Source organism: Cottoperca gobio, chromosome 21 (assembly GCF_900634415.1).
Source record: "Cottoperca gobio chromosome 21, fCotGob3.1, whole genome shotgun sequence".
NCBI lineage: Eukaryota > Metazoa > Chordata > Actinopteri > Perciformes > Bovichtidae > Cottoperca > Cottoperca gobio.
This window is the reverse complement of record NC_041375.1, coordinates 15,247,911-15,263,621: the sequence shown is the minus strand read 5'-3', so window position 1 is coordinate 15,263,621 and position 15,711 is coordinate 15,247,911. Positions and strand designations below refer to the sequence as shown.

At 43.2% G+C, this 15,711-nt stretch overlaps 1 protein-coding gene across 4 annotated transcripts in view; it reads left to right on the top strand.

Moving 5' to 3' along the window:
- Window positions 1-15,711, top strand: part of col4a2 (collagen, type IV, alpha 2) — a 70,944-nt gene that overhangs the window by 49,690 nt on the left and 5,543 nt on the right. For 2 of the 4 annotated variants that reach the window (XM_029458956.1, XM_029458955.1), the window contains 29 exons: window positions 31-78; window positions 171-206; window positions 302-346; window positions 922-985; window positions 1,505-1,618; window positions 2,162-2,311; window positions 3,979-4,050; window positions 4,229-4,380; window positions 4,474-4,546; window positions 4,736-4,842; window positions 4,994-5,177; window positions 5,568-5,609; window positions 5,835-5,909; window positions 6,002-6,100; window positions 6,205-6,426; window positions 6,592-6,753; window positions 6,867-7,037; window positions 7,741-7,884; window positions 11,318-11,443; window positions 11,524-11,705; window positions 12,695-12,758; window positions 12,864-12,938; window positions 13,056-13,163; window positions 13,262-13,369; window positions 13,466-13,537; window positions 13,957-14,082; window positions 14,243-14,359; window positions 15,186-15,347; window positions 15,600-15,698. In XM_029458956.1, coding sequence (XP_029314816.1) covers window positions 31-78; window positions 171-206; window positions 302-346; window positions 922-985; window positions 1,505-1,618; window positions 2,162-2,311; window positions 3,979-4,050; window positions 4,229-4,380; window positions 4,474-4,546; window positions 4,736-4,842; window positions 4,994-5,177; window positions 5,568-5,609; window positions 5,835-5,909; window positions 6,002-6,100; window positions 6,205-6,426; window positions 6,592-6,753; window positions 6,867-7,037; window positions 7,741-7,884; window positions 11,318-11,443; window positions 11,524-11,705; window positions 12,695-12,758; window positions 12,864-12,938; window positions 13,056-13,163; window positions 13,262-13,369; window positions 13,466-13,537; window positions 13,957-14,082; window positions 14,243-14,359; window positions 15,186-15,347; window positions 15,600-15,698 — 3,199 coding nt within the window. The remainder of the gene's footprint in view (window positions 1-30; window positions 79-170; window positions 207-301; window positions 347-921; window positions 986-1,504; window positions 1,619-2,161; window positions 2,312-3,978; window positions 4,051-4,228; window positions 4,381-4,473; window positions 4,547-4,735; window positions 4,843-4,993; window positions 5,178-5,567; window positions 5,610-5,834; window positions 5,910-6,001; window positions 6,101-6,204; window positions 6,427-6,591; window positions 6,754-6,866; window positions 7,038-7,740; window positions 7,885-11,317; window positions 11,444-11,523; window positions 11,706-12,694; window positions 12,759-12,863; window positions 12,939-13,055; window positions 13,164-13,261; window positions 13,370-13,465; window positions 13,538-13,956; window positions 14,083-14,242; window positions 14,360-15,185; window positions 15,348-15,599; window positions 15,699-15,711) is intronic. The other 2 variants (XM_029458957.1, XM_029458958.1) reach the window with 2 other exon arrangements.

Here is a 15,711-nt window from a genome sequence, read left to right as displayed (position 1 = left end):
TCATCTTTTCTTTTGTTCGGTTTATATCAGGCTGACAACAAAGGAGAAACTGGTGTGATGGGATTCCATGGGGGCCGGGTGAGCACAGGCACATTTCTTCACGTTTCAGCCAGATACGGTTCTCTATCTGTGTGTCTAATTCCTATCATGTGCTGTTTATGCCACCCTAGGGTGCAGCTGGTGAAGATGGGCGCCCTGGACCAAGGGTATGTTTGTGTGAAAAATTAGAGATGTTACATCATTACTTTATTTATCACATTGAATATCATTGTATAGCTTAATGATGACAACTCTCTTTCAGGGGGATTTCGGCGAACAAGGACCAAAAGGCCGAGGTGGTTCTAAGGTGAGAAAGCAATTGATTGTGATCCCTGTTTATGCATCAATGCACCCAGACACTAGAACACAAGCTGATTGGACTGTTCAACATATGGTTTTATATATTAAGGGTGGTGATGGCCTAATGGTCTAGTGGTAAAGCTTCCAAATACAACACTGGATGGTTGTGACTTTAGTGCCAGGGCTGCCACCATTGAGCCCCTGAGCAAGGCACTTAAACCTGAGTTGCTCCAGGGGGACTGTCTCTGTAGTTAGTTCACTGTAAAATGCTGTGGACAAGAGTGTCTGCTAAATAACATGTAATGTAATGTAATAGTCAATTAGTCAAGGGAAATTGTATAATTAACCTGAAATTAGGCGACTTCACTCCTCAAAATATTTTGCTCATGGTATTATCTGATTTCAAAAATCTTATTGCAAACTTTTCAGAGTTTATCCAGCGACAAAGGTCAGAAATTAAAAGCAAACAAGAGATAAGACAGACACAGAATACAATAACAGGATATGTGTCAAGCCATGTGTGCACATGCAGCATGTGATCTAATTCATGAAAAAAAGACTGACATTAAGTCTGTGTTTTAGGGAGAAAGAGGTGATCCAGGACAACTGATTTCATCAGGATCCTCATGGCCCTGGTCTACGGCAGGTACGTTGATCAATACCAAAGAAACAATGAAATAATCAGCCAAAAGAAAAGAGTTTGAAGATAAAACCCACTGCTGGACGCATGCTAATATGTACCCTGAGAAAAAAACATTTGCTGAAGTGAAACTCTGTGGGGGAATTAGTGACATTACATAACTTTGACAGACCACACAAGCTCGTCAGAGGAAACATTCATTAAGTAGTAAGTTAGTCATATTGGTGTAAAAACACATTTGACTAGTGACAAATGTGGGAAAGAAATCTTCCATTTATTACTCAAAGCAGAAGAAGAGAATCTAATTTGTTTGTATTCCAGAAGTATTAAACAAACAGAACAGTTAGTAGTAATATTACAGTATATTCAAATGAGGAATACATCAGTTCGAAACTCTTCATACATTATCTGTTACAGAGCTGCATACGAATGGATTAAAGCAGTTACAGGCAGTGTCAGTGATGTATGACAATAAGTTGTTGTTATGATAATTGTTTCTTTTAATTTTGTTTTGACATTGATAAGGTGGTCCTCCCGGTCCCCCTGGTGTGCAGGGCCCAGAGGGAGAGAGGGGACCGGTAGGAGACCAAGGCATCCCCGGACCCCCTGGACGCTACGCCTCGCAAACACAGCAACAAGGTCTGTAAACTGAAGCCATCAAAAGAGATTCATCCACATACAAGTAAAGGGACCAGTATATGAAACTTGCAAAGGTCAAATTATGAGGTTAATTACATTTACAAAAATCAAAAATTAGTTTTTTCTTTGGACCCTTGCCTAAGATAAGAAAAAATAAATAAAAACATTAATCGGGAATGATAAATAAAAACTGAGGGATCCCTTTTCCAAGACAGAAAGACCTGAAATAGATGCCGTACATACAGCAGTAGAATCACAATATAAAGACACATAATGACAATGTTAACTTAAGTACATAATAAATAATATATTAAGTAAATATTCAGTGTCATATGTTGAAGAATTTAGTGCCAAGTGGACATTCTTTGTTTTTCAATGACCTGGAAGGTGGACAGTCTAAACACACATAAGCCTTAAACTTATATATTATATTGTTCACAAGGAGGAAGAAGAGGCTATTAGGCATGTGGATCCTATTTTAAAGTAAAATCACCTCTGAAATCAACTTAAGATTCTAAACCTTTACATTTTTTAATCTGTTAGTTTTGGATTTCATAGGGCCATTTGGTATAAAGGGGGAATCAGGAGACAAGGGCCAATCAGGTGATCCAGGACTCCCTGCTGACAGGGCAGGACTCCCTGGCACCGACGGGCGCCCAGGGGCCAAAGGCCTTCCAGGACCCAAAGGAACATGTGAGTTAGCTCAAAGCGTTGTTTGTTGCAGTATTCTCCAAAACACCAGAGATTGTACAAACAAACTCCTCAAGGCTGATACATTGCTTTATACCAGGGGTGGGGAACCTTTTTCCTATCAAGGGCCATTTCACAATTTTTACAACATCCTTCGAGAGCCATACTAATTATTGAACTCATAACCTCTGCAATTTGCAACCTCTGACACAGCCCATTCATTTCACTTTTCTTTTATGCTGTGCAAAAAAGCAACTTTTCTATCCATGTATCTTTCTGTTTTATCAGAAATCAGAAATCCTTTATTAGTCCCACAACGGGGAAATGTACCTTGTTACAGCAAAAGAAGTAAATGAAGTAAAGTGGCAGTACACAATAATTAAATAGAATACAAAATAATATAAGTACCAAGTGGTTGATAGAAAATTGTAAAGTGGCAGTGATAATTGCACAGCAGTGGTGTAACAGTCTGTTCTTGGTGTGGTGGTCTACCTCTCTATCGCTCTATGTTTTTATGTTATACTCTGGAGAGCTGCTTGTTGGGCCAAACTCCGCCGAAGAGCGTTAACTTTATCCAAACACACTCGTCCTCTCAGCTCGTGCAGTTTGGCATGTTTTGTGTTGTAATGACGCTCGAGATTGGTCTTTTTCACAGTGGCAGACCGTCAGGGCAAGGCCTTCTCTGCTGGCCTAAACATCATCAGAATATTAATTTAATTTTGATATATTTTTTCCACAAATATGTATTAAATTATTCACCATAGTCTATTCTCTTCATTTCATAGCTTTCCTCTTGGTTGCGCTGCTTCCAGCCTCAGATCGAGATTTGGAGGGCTGGCCTTTATGTTAGAGCTTTTATCCAATCATATTTCAGCCATCATGTGTTGCCAGGGTCCACGAAATCTGCCCTGAGGCCTTCAGAATCAACAGTGCGGGCGCCTGTAGCTTAAAGTGAACAGAGACAAAACTGTGGCGTTAACCAATCAGATTTCGAGTTGGGGACACCGGGGCCAGCCAGCAGGCTTACGATAACGTCAGCACGTCCACGTCTTTTGATTGGATACGCACTATTGAGAGGTAGAGCTATGCAGAGCTAGCAAACTGAACTTGAACGAGTATTTGGAACAAAAATCCTGTAAACAATTTGAAAATAAATTACTCAAATGTACATTTTTAAGACCTCCTGTTTCTAAAACATTTTAAAACAAATCGGCCATTCTTTTTTAATTCTGAGACTAAAGTATTTTTCTTTTATCAGAAGGTTATTGGTGGCAGTCATGTCTGAGAAGACTGCTGCACTGTGGGCACGTACTGTAGTTAAAGAATTTCAGAGGTACACGACCAAGCACCACTCGCAGAGCCCCTTCGCACTTTAGTGAGTGTGTGAGTGAGTGAGGGAGTGAGGGTGTGTGTGTGTGTGTGTGTGTGTGTGTGTGTGTGTGTGTGTGTGTGTGTGTGTGTGTGTGTGTGTGTGTGTGTGTGTGTGTGTGTGTGTGTGTGTGAGTGAGGGAGTGAGTGAGTGAGTGAGAGTAAACATTTGTTTAAAATGTTCACGCTAAGGTTTATCATATTTAATCTTCCTTTCTTGTTTATTCCTTTTCAAATGTTTTCACCTTTGTGTCTGTACCTGTACTGTACTCCTATATGTCTCTGTTTCTATTCGTCTCTAGGGGCTGAGTTCTTCAAGGGGGCTCCTGGTGGGAGAGGAAGGCCGGGCAATGCAGGCTTTAAAGGAGTGAAAGGTGCTGTAGTTATGCTAAAGAAGATTGTTTGGATTATAATGGTTAATAACACAGAAAGTTATAGTTTTCTGAAGTACTTCCTCAAGTACTTTAATTTGCCCTGAGATAAAGAGTCAGTTAAATTCATAATATACTCAGTATGTTGCTAACCTGTGGTCGCATTGGTTTGTTCATTTAGGTAATCATGGGGTGTGTGAATGCATTGTTGTAAACTCTTCACCGGGGCTACCTGGACCTGCCGGTGACCACGGCGATGCTGGGATGACTGGAGAGTTTGGTCAGAGGGGTGATTTAGGAGAGCCAGGTCCCGAAGGAGACTCTGGATTCCCTGTAAGAATAATCAAGATAACTCCATTCTTTCTTTTCTGTTGTTCATTTAAAGCCCTTCCCTGTTTCTTCACACTTTTCTGTGTCGTCTCACAGGGATCTCGTGGGCTCAGCGGTGTGCCGGGCCTTAAGGGTCGAAAAGGGGAAGAGAGAGTGTCCTCAGAGAGAGGTGCAGTGTACCTGTTATCTCATCTTATTTCAGATCAGCACCTGGGATACAAGTGGGCACTGTGTGCAGTGCATACTGTACTGATTGTGTGTGTGTGTGTGTGTGTCTGTGCGTGTGTGTGTGTGTGTGTGTGTGTGTGTGTGTGTGTGTGTGTGTGTGTGTGTGTGTGTGTGTGTGTGATCGCTACAGGATATCCTGGAGACTCAGGGGTTTCTGGGCGAGATGGTGAGTCGGGAGTGTTTGGTGCTCCAGGCCGAAATGGTTTTCCTGGTATCCCTGGGAGCCGAGGTCTTCCGGTGAGTCCAGCAGTCATAATGCAGTTTCATATTGTACATATTCTGTTGACTTAGGGTTTCATCTAAAGCGACATTATCTATTTTTGTTCATTTTTCTCATTAAATTAAGTGTATCCTACTGCATAGTGATTGTGCTGGTTGACGTCAACAGGGAGAAGGTCCTAAAGGAGAACTTGGAGACAAAGGTTTTCCAGGTTCGCCCGGTCGACCCGGTGCAACCGGGCTAAGTGGACAAGACGGTACAGTCCTTGGAGGGCACAAGGGCCAACAGGGTTTACCTGGTGACGACGGCCTGGCAGGTTATAATGGAGTTCCAGGAACACCTGGCAGCCCAGGTGAGAGGTGGCTGACTGCCACTGTCCTTTAATTCAATCTCAATGTGATGCTGCATATTTCTCCTTCAATACTTTGTGTCTTCAAAGGGATTTGACCTGTTTTCACTCTACTAAGTATTTCATTTTCCCGCGCCTTTCTCAAAATGCAAAAGCACTGAATCGGGAATGTACATTAATAGCTTGTGATTAAAAACGGAGAAAGCATGACGAGGATATTCTGACATTTTATTTACTTTTCTTTCTTTGCCTCATATTGTCACCTTGATGCAGGTGCTGCATCCCTCAAACAAGCTGCAGCGAAAGCTTGTTTGAGATAATGCTTGTGCTTTTGAGTAACTCTGGTTCCGAATGCCTCTCTCTCTCTTTCATTCTCTCATTTGCAACTGAAAGGCGGCTGTAGTCCAGGAGATGGAGGACAGGTGGATGTAACAGGTAGCTGGTATAATAACGTTTTCACCTTATTGCTCCCTTTGTAACAACATTGTTGTGCTTTTGCCTCGGAATTATTTAACTTGTGTGCATGACGATTTTAATTGTTTACCATTTGAGATTTGAGAAAACAATCCATGCTTGGCAGCAGACAAATAATCATTTCCACATAAACAGTTTTACTTATGACCATGATGTTGCCCTAAATACTTTTTATTTTACTCTCAGGTCCTTGTGATACTTTTCCTGGACCTCCTGGGCTGCCTGGACCTCCAGGTCCCAGTGGATTAACAGGTTTCCCAGGTAACACAATGAGAAACTAGTGCTGAATCTTGCCGCAGGGAACCTGCTTTGAGTCATTTTTGATGCCCTGTTTATATTTTGTGAACCAACAGGTCCTCTCGGCCAAACAGGACCACAGGGTCCACTTGGAGCACATGGAGTGAAAGGAGACACAGGAGATCAAGGCATAGGGGGCCGTCCTGGACCATCAGGTAAGCAGTGATAAAAAAACACTTGCTGAGCAATAGTCAGATAGACTTGATCACGTTTGATTCCAGATTTGTCTTAAGTCCATTTATCAAATCTTGCAATACAGGTTTTTCGGGCCCCCGTGGAGACCGTGGGTTTCCTGGCGGCAAAGGTTCAGACGGAGTCCCAGGTGTGCCCGGTGTGTCCGGTCGATACGGTGCGCAAGGTGAGAAGGGTGTTCACGGAGAAATCTTCGGAGCATCGGCAGGATCCCCCGGTGACCCAGGGCTGCCTGGGCTTCAAGGGAATAAAGGCCAGACCGGTGATTCAGGAGAGCAAGGCTATTCAGGTTAGACACACCCTCACCTTTTCACTTACTTTTATTCAAACTCAATGGTTTAATAAACCTTATCACCACTTCATTTTGCGTTGCCCTGCTTTACTTTCAGCATTGGTGGCATCATTTGAAAGAATAAGCTATTCCCTGATTGTTCTTGTTCATCCGTTCCTCCAGGAATGGACGGCATGCCTGGTATGATCGGCTTCAAGGGTGAGCGGGGCCCTTTAGGCCTGCAGGGGGAGGAAGGGAGGCCTGGGCCAGCGGGAAAGTACGGCTACCCCGGTGATCCTGGGCGAGCGGGTACACCTGGGCCGCAAGGTGTTACTGGACAGCCAGGTTAGACAAACATACATACCCACACACTCTCTCAGTTGTTGTTGTTGTTGTTGTTGTTGTTGTTGTTGTTGTTTATGTCTAACATCCTTCTGACTCGTCATTCTGCTCACCAGGTTTCACTGGAGAGAGGGGAACTGAAGGAGAACCAGGCTCTCCAGGTCCAGTTGGATTAAAAGGCTTCCCAGGGCAATTTGGTAATGATGGTGCCGTTGGAGAGTATGGCCCAACAGGTCAACCGGGAGAGACTGGTGCAGATGGACGGCCAGGAGTTCTAGGAATGAAGGGTTTGTTCCTTAGCCATTTACCTATACTCTTTTTCCAGCAATATTTAATGAGTATACGGTATATGCAGGGGGGTTTTTAAATGTGGGAAAACACGCTAAAAGTAGGCGATGGACTGCTTTCCCATTGCCAGTAGACAAGTATGCCTTCCTGTTTTTTTTATGGTGTGTCACATCAGAAAGCAGGGTCTGTAAACAAACACTGAAAATGTTATGGGTGTTTCTTCTATTTTATATCTGTCAGTTCTGATATTCAGTTCTCTTTCAAACTTACAAACCAGATTTGATGTTTGTTAGAATTGTGGAAAGACCAACAAATACAGTTTTGATGAGTTGTATTTTGTATGTGTCGAGTTTGAATGAAGTGTGTTTTACGCTAATCAACAAGGTATTGGTTCTGTCAATGGAGTATGGTGGCTTTGAGGACATATTCATTGTATATATAATATATTATAATAATTGTCTAAATCTCTGTCGATCTTATGTATTATATATCAACTTTAACGCGAGTCATAGCAACTCGCGTCATAGCATCGTTCCGGAAAAAGGGCCTGATATTATTACGGTGTCATTTTTTCATCATTACTCCTTAAAATATATAGTGTCAAATTAAACATCAAATAATAAGAAATGTATCCATGATTCAAGCAGTTTTGGTCAGAAAGGTTTGTCTTCTTTGATGCCTGATGATCCCTCTCTTTCGCAGGATACAAAGGGTCTCCTGGCATGCCAGGCTTTGAGGGGACCAGGGGCAATCTAGGGGGGAAGGGCTTCAGTGGGTTCAGTGGGGAACCTGGAGTGCTGGGCCAAGGTGGTCCAAAAGGAGTGACGGGTCAAAGTGGAGCGAAAGGTGAGACTGTCCTGTTTAAAATGGATGGGGTCCTAGTGGGTCTTAAGTCTATTGAGTTCTGTTGAGAGTGAGATCACCATATAAAAATTGATTGCTGCAGGAGAGAGAGGACGCTGGCGCTGCTTGTTCGCCGCTTCTCCTCCTGCTAGTTCTAGTTTAAGTCTAGTTTAAGTCTGTTGTTGTTGTTGTTAGATGTTACCTTTAAACATCTAACTTATATATTCTGCTAACTGCATTTCTACTGAATTACAAACCATGTTTGGATAACCGCTGCTACCTGCTGCTGGCACTTTCCACTGCTATCGACAGCTCCCGGACAACGAACGCTAGCTGGCTAGCTAGCAGTCTGTCGGCTTCCAACGAGCCAGTCAGCTCCTACGGTCAGCTTTCTGTTGCCAGTGGGCCACAATACGTCCACCACTGTTTCACCACTGCTAATGTGAGGTATCCCCTGGACAGCCCTTCAGCTGTCCCGGTGCGATTAGCCCTTGTTGGCTAGGGCCGCTGCCTCCACAGCTAGTCGTCAACTAGCTTGCCGGCTAAACTACTGCTTGGAAATGGACTGCTTCTCCCTGCTTCATCTCCTCCTGCCATGCTACGGATAACCATCTTGCCTTGCCTAACAGTTCTCCATCTCTGTCCATGGCTAACGGCTAGCCCCCGACTAAAACCTGTGGCAACCGGCATGATGTCCACGTATTCCATCCCGCAACTGCTGAGTCTCAACAACTACACAACTCCAACGTGCATCTCAGCCATCAAACAACTTGGACTCCTACGCAGACCTCGTTACACCCACAGAGGCTCCCGTAGAAAGTTTGTTTACCACCAGCCTGGCCCGCCTGTGTCATCCATTCCTTCCATCTGGACCACTGTCGCACGTCTGCCGCGCCATCAGAGGACTGACACTCTCGGTGTTAGTAGCCCGGGAAACACCGTGAGATCGCTACACACCAAGTGGGACAGAAAACGCGGAGTGGATTTTAGCCTACTCCTGCCTCTACAGTCAACCACTCCGTCAAGCCTCAAAATAAAACTATTTAACGCACAATTTCTCACAAATAAATCATGTCTCATACATGATCACATCCAAGACAAGGGGATTGACTTCATGTGTCTTACTGAGACCTGGCATCAGCCTGAGGCCTATTTTTCCCTAAATGAAGCCTGCCCTCCTGGCTATAATTACCTGGAGAAAGCCCGCCGTACTGGTCGCGGTGGCGGCTTAGCCATAATACACCGCAGTGACCTCAAATTGACCCCCATCTCTCTGCCTGACCTGTCCTCATTTGAATGCCTTGCATTTAAATGCAAACCCCCCTTCCCCATGACTATTCTCCTCATCTACCGCCCACCCAAGCCAAACCCGGCCTTCATCTCAGAGATAAATGAACTTCTGACTTCACTCTGTACCACATCTGCAAATAGTGTCATACTTGGGGATTTGAACATTCACGGCGACACGCACACCGGGGGGCACACGCTCGACGTTAGTCCCCTCAGTCCTCGGTCTCATTCCCCATTAAAAATTTGTTGGTGTACGATCTGGGAGTGTCTGATCACAAGGTCATCTCAATGGAGTTGAAATTGTCTCACCAGACCAAGCCCAAACGCCAAATTCATTTCAGAAATCTTAACGACGTTGGACCTCCAGCAAATCCCCTCTGCATACTTTACAACAGTCAGTGAATCAGTGAATTTCTACAATAGAACACTGAGCAATATCCTGGATCTCCACGCTCCGGTGAAAACTCGGACAGTCACCTTCTCACGCTCAGCCCCCTGGTTCACTTCAGAGCTACGGAACATGAAGGCAGCTGGGCGTGTACTGGAGAGGCGTTTCACAAAATCTGGACTCAATTAGCCTTTCAAGAACACCAAAAAGCCTACTCAGAGTCACTCAGAAACGCACGGACACAGTCCTACTCCAATATCATCAATAAAAACCCTGGAAACTCCAAGCAGTTGTTCTCCACCATAAGTCATCTCCTCAGGCCACAAACTCTTTCACACACCGACACCACAGAAGAGCAGTACAATAGCTTTATTACTCAGGGTCACAAACGACCTGCTGATGGCGGCTGACGCTGGCTCCCCATCTCTCCTCATCCTCCTGGATCTGACTGCAGCGTTCGACACGGTCGACCATCAGATCCTCCTTCAGCGCCTCCACTACACCATCGGACTCTCTGACTCCGCGCTGAGTTGATTCCAGTCCTACCTCTCTGGAAGAACAGAGTATGTATCCTTGGGAGGTGCAAGTTCGCAGATACACCCAGTAACCTGTGGTGTCCCTCAAGGGTCGGTTCTTGGCCCCACTCTGTTCACCCTCTACACTCTGCCCCTTGGCCGTGTCATCAGCCAGCATGGAATACCATTCCATTGCTACGCTGATGACACACAGCTATATATAAAAACCGACCCGATGCCACATGCAGCCCCACTGTTGACATCTTCATCATCATCATCATCATCATCGTCATTGAACACCTGCCTTGAGGAAATAAAGGCTTGGATGAAAGACAATTTCCTTCAATTAAATAGCTCAAAAACAGAGGCTATTTTAGTTGGCACACCAGGTCCAGTCTTCCCCCATAACCCACATCACCTTTTCTGGTCAAAACATACCCCTATCACCATCAGTCACCAACCTAGGTGTAAGATTTGACCCTCATCTGACCTTTGACACCCACATCAAACATCTGTGCAAGACCTCCTTCTACCACCTCAGGAACATTGCAAAACTCCGCCCCACACTCTCCCTGTCAGATGCTGAACAACTCATCCACGCCTTTGTCTCCTCAAGGTTGGACTACTGCAACGCTCTCCTCATCGGGATTCCAAGCGGGAGCCTTCAGAATCTCCAATACATCCAGAACAGCGCCGCTAGGATCCTGATGAGGGTGCGAAAATATAACCACATCACACCCATTCTCCACTCCCTCCACTGGCTTCCTGTCGCATTCAGGATTGAATACAAAATCTCCCTACTCACCCATCAGTGCATACATGGAAATGCTCCTCCGTACCTCAAGGAACTCCTCCCCCAACAAACCTCCACACGCAACCTCCGCTCCTCTAAAAAACTTTGCTCCACCCCTCCAGGACCAAGCTCCGCACCATGGGCGATCGGGCCTTCTGCTCAGCCGCTCCTCACCTGTGGAATTCCCTCCCAGAACACCTGAGGGCTCCACAGGCCACCGACTCCTTCAAGAAGAGCCTAAAAACCTTTCTTTTCACAAAAGCCTTTCCGTAAAATCTTATGTCTGTTGTTGTTGTTGTTGTTTTTGTTTTTGTCCTGCATTTTAGCGCCTTGAGATTGCTTTTAGCTTTCAAAGGCGCTTTATAAATACAATTTATTATTATTATTATTATTATTATTATTATTATTATTATTATTATAAACCATTGACTTATCATCTCTGTGTGCCAGGCGATCGGGGTTTGAGAGGGCCATCCGGGGACAAGCCTCAAATCCCCGGCCAGTTGGTTTTTGACATGAAGGGAACCAAGGGAGACTATGGACAATATGGAAATCAAGGTTTCACCGGGCAGAGAGGTGGGCATCAGTCACTCTTTTCTTTCTACTTTCTCTGTCCTCTCACACTTCACTTCCTCACATCCTACTCTGTTCCACAGGTATTAAGGGTTTGCCCGGTGTGCCGGGCTACGAGGGAACTCACGGTCTTCCTGGAGAGCCCAGCAATAAGAAAGGTTACCATGGAGATCCGGGTGCAGAGGGACTGCTGGGGATAAAAGGAATGCCCGGCCCAACTGGAAATCAAGGAATTACTGGTTTTGAGGGAATGCCAGGCAACAAGGTGAGCGGAGTCATAGTGGGAAAATTCATGTGACTCAGTCCACGCTAATTATTATGCCCTGAAAAGCTACTCCATCAGTTTACTCGTCAAGAGGAGTACACGAGGACCTTGTAAAAACAGCTGTAAAATGTCTTCTGTCTTCTGGACAGAGAAGTTAATAAGTATCTCTGCTTGGCCTTGAGACCTGAAGCGGCTATAATCAATATTATTATACACATGACTACTTGTAAAAAAAAAAGGTTGTTCGTATGAACCCACAGAGAATTATCACCCAACTCTTCAGTTTCCCTCAGCTTTACAGGCCTCCTGTGTTTAGTGCCCACAGCGTTACTATCCTGCTTCACTCTCGTAGCTGAAGAAAACAAACTATAGAAAAATAAATAATTAACTATAGAAAGCTACCCCATGCTACCTGCTCAGCACCAAATGGCTTTTTTTTATAAAGCTAAAGAGATATTTACTTCCACCAGAGCTAGAAAAGAGTGAATACCGGACTTTGCTAGGTGGCCAGACACAGGACTCCACATGAAGGATAATGTTGCTCTGCATCTGCTGGATGTTTAAATAGGCAATTTTCTGTTTTCATTGGAAGAAACTCAACTTAAAATCAATTATTACAGGTTTATGTTTTTATGGCGCTCAAGTGCTCGTTTTACAGACACAGGCAGACAATAAAACATGAATTGCAATATGGAAAATGTAGAATACAGTGATAACAATCAAGATGTCTCAACCTCTTCAATTTGACCCTTGTTTTTTTTATCTGTCTCTTGCATGTCCCCCTACTTTATGATCATGCAATACTCAATTTCCCCTTTACGTCTACTATATTAGCAATTAGTACACTCACTCTGTGACTGTGCCATTGTTTGTGTAATATTAGTTGTTTTGTAGCTACATATAATGTACATGTTCAAATTATTTATTTTTATTGCAACATCTCAACCAAACATGATATATTCTAATGTAAATTGCTCATTACTTTTCAGGGAATTAAAGGAAGTCCTGGTGCCTACGGTGCATCAGGAGACAAAGGAAAGAGTGGATTTAAAGGTACAACCTCAAATTCATACTCCAGACAGATGGGAATCAAGATGCTAATTACATATAAGGTATTGTGGTGAAAATATTTTAAATTATAGTGAATTTTGATTACAGGGGAGAAAGGCCCACGCATAGATCTTCCAGGAACCACCGGCTTGAGAGGAGAGCATGGTCTTCCAGGAGAACCAGGTACAAACTGTAGCTCATACAGCTTTTGTTACTTCTCCTCGGGTGTTGATCAGCACTAATCAACAACTAGAGGCTCATTTGTGGCTGATATGAGATGTTTTGATACCTCCTTTACAGGCCAGAAAGGATTATTTGGACCAACAGGGGACAGGGGCATACCAGGTTTTGGTGGAATTGAAGGAAAAAAAGGAGAGTGGGGGGATCCAGGAATATTAGGGTACCCAGGTAAGAGACTCATATTCACTTCCTTAGTAAATGTTATACTGTACATTGTAACAGAATTACATTGCAACTTGTACGCAATGTTGTTTCGGTTTCTGCAGGCTCTGATGGTCAGAAGGGAACTCCTGGTAACCAAGGTCAAAAAGGCTTTCCTGGATCTCCTGGAAAAGAAGGATATCCGGGTGTTCGTGGCTTCACAGGAAACAAAGGTGACCTGATCAGACCAGCATCGTCTCTTTCTTTCTCCTTAAACTACATACTTGTTGTACCATGTTCCTCTATCTGATATATGCAAATGTGTGCAGGTTTCCTTGGCCTGAAGGGTCTTTATGGATTACATGGACTGAAAGGACAGAAGGGTATCCCCGGCACACCAGGTATTCAACCAGATTCATTTAAACAATCTCTCACGACTAAAAATATCTAGGAATGTTGCCAGTTAAAAATTTGTCAATTACTACTTGTATATAGATTACTTTCAGCTTAAACACCCTAAAAACATATGTTCTCAATTAGCTTCTTACTATGAATAATGGGCTAAATAAATGGGTTAAAGACTTAGGAATCTTTGTATTTATTTTTTTACTTTGATTGTTGTCCATTTAGTGTGAATATTTTGTGTTATGGGATAAACACCTACCATCCTTTTATCAGTGAGTTAACTGTAAAATTGGTAACGTCAATCAAGGTATATCCTTCACTACATGTGGAGTGGAAACCGTGTCCTAGTTTTTCTGTTTCTATAAAGACCTCAGAAGTTAGATACGTGTTTCTTGTTCTTATTTCTTTTTATCAGGCCTGGATACCACTGGACCAGCTGGAGAACAAGGAATCAAAGGAGAGAAGGGAGAGGGAGGTTACCCCAACAGCCAGCCAGGTTTACCTGGCACAGTGGGTTTGAAAGGTTTCCAGGGCCCTCTAGGTTAGCCATTACTCTTCTGCATTAATATTGCACAAGTCATTTAAGAAACCTGCTGATCTATCAATACAAGAACCAGGGATGCACAGCAACACATAATGTATTATGTTATTGGGTTTAACCATCTTGAGACCTGAAACAATCCCATGTTTCACCTGTTCAGGTGACCGTGGTCAACCTGGACTGCCAGGATTTCGCGGCCCCGTAGGACCAAATGGGACCGCTGAAAAACCAGGACACAGTGGGGACCCTGGCTCTGGAGGACCTAATGGGTACCAAGGTGAGAGGATACAGTGGGATCAAAGAAAGCCATTGTTAAAACAAACAAAGCTATATCTCTCTCCCCCTTACTTCTTTTATACTATGAGTGTGTCTGAAATCACTCACTACTCCTTATAAACATATACTGTATACATTATAAAATGTATAGCTTTAAATTATTATTTAAAGCTTCTTTGGAAAATAATAACAATAAAGACACTCGATACAGCCATCTCATAACTAACCATGTATTGTGTTTTCTGTTAAATAAATGTTTAAATTCGTGGCTCAACAGCAATTAAATCAGTTCAGCAAGTTAGTGATTAAAACCAAGAATATTCATTACCCCTTTAAAAACATACCTGGATCGTTGTTTGCATGATCCTGTTTAAATCGAACTTAAAATAATAACCATAATAACTAGAGCATTCATTGATTTTTTTACAGCAGAAAGCTAAGGCTTCTGTCCGATTCATCACGTTGTCATAACGTTACATTGCGTGCTGTGGCGCCAGAGGAATTGCACAAGATGTAATACAAATTGGCATACTTCAAAAACATGTACATAGCTTAAATAACTTATGGAGTGTCAAGAAATATTCACGATTTTTGTATGTTTTTTAATTTATGAAACAATTTCGATACTTTATTATTCATTACAGTTTATTGACTTACATAACCTTTTAGTTTAGGTTGTAAAGACTTTAGGGATATCAAGCATTTGAAAATACTCCAAGAAATTACATCCCTATAAGCAAAGATACCAATGTAGGCAAACTGGTTTTGATGCTGGAGAACCTAATATACTAACTATATTTATTAAACCTAAATGAGTTGTTTCTCAGGCTTCCCTGGACCCAAAGGGCTTCCTGGTGCTGATGCTTTCCCTGGAGAAAAGGGTGTACGTGGAATAAGTGGGTTTCCTGGAGTCCCTGGTAGGAAAGGATTCAAAGGAGATCAAGGTTCATTTGGACACAGGGGGCCAAATGGTGTTTCTGGGAAGAAAGGTAAGCATGATGTAATGGATATTTTCAAGGAATAATCCTTTAATAGTGACTTGGTTTAAATGACGAGTGCCACATACTAATAAAACCATCAATGAGACATATTGAAATACACAAAATATCTCAAATATGATGAGCGTCAAATAACCTAAATATATTAGACAGCTTTAATGTCACCTTAAAATGTCACCTCTCTACAGGCCCTTACTGTACATCTTAATAATACGATCTGTGTACATGCTTATTTTTTCACAGCTGTGAAAGGAGATCAAGGAGTGATGGGTGTTCCTGGTACCATAGGTTTGAAGGGAGAAAAAGGGCCAACTGGTCCAAAAGGAAACACTGGACTTACAGGTAAAGTATACAC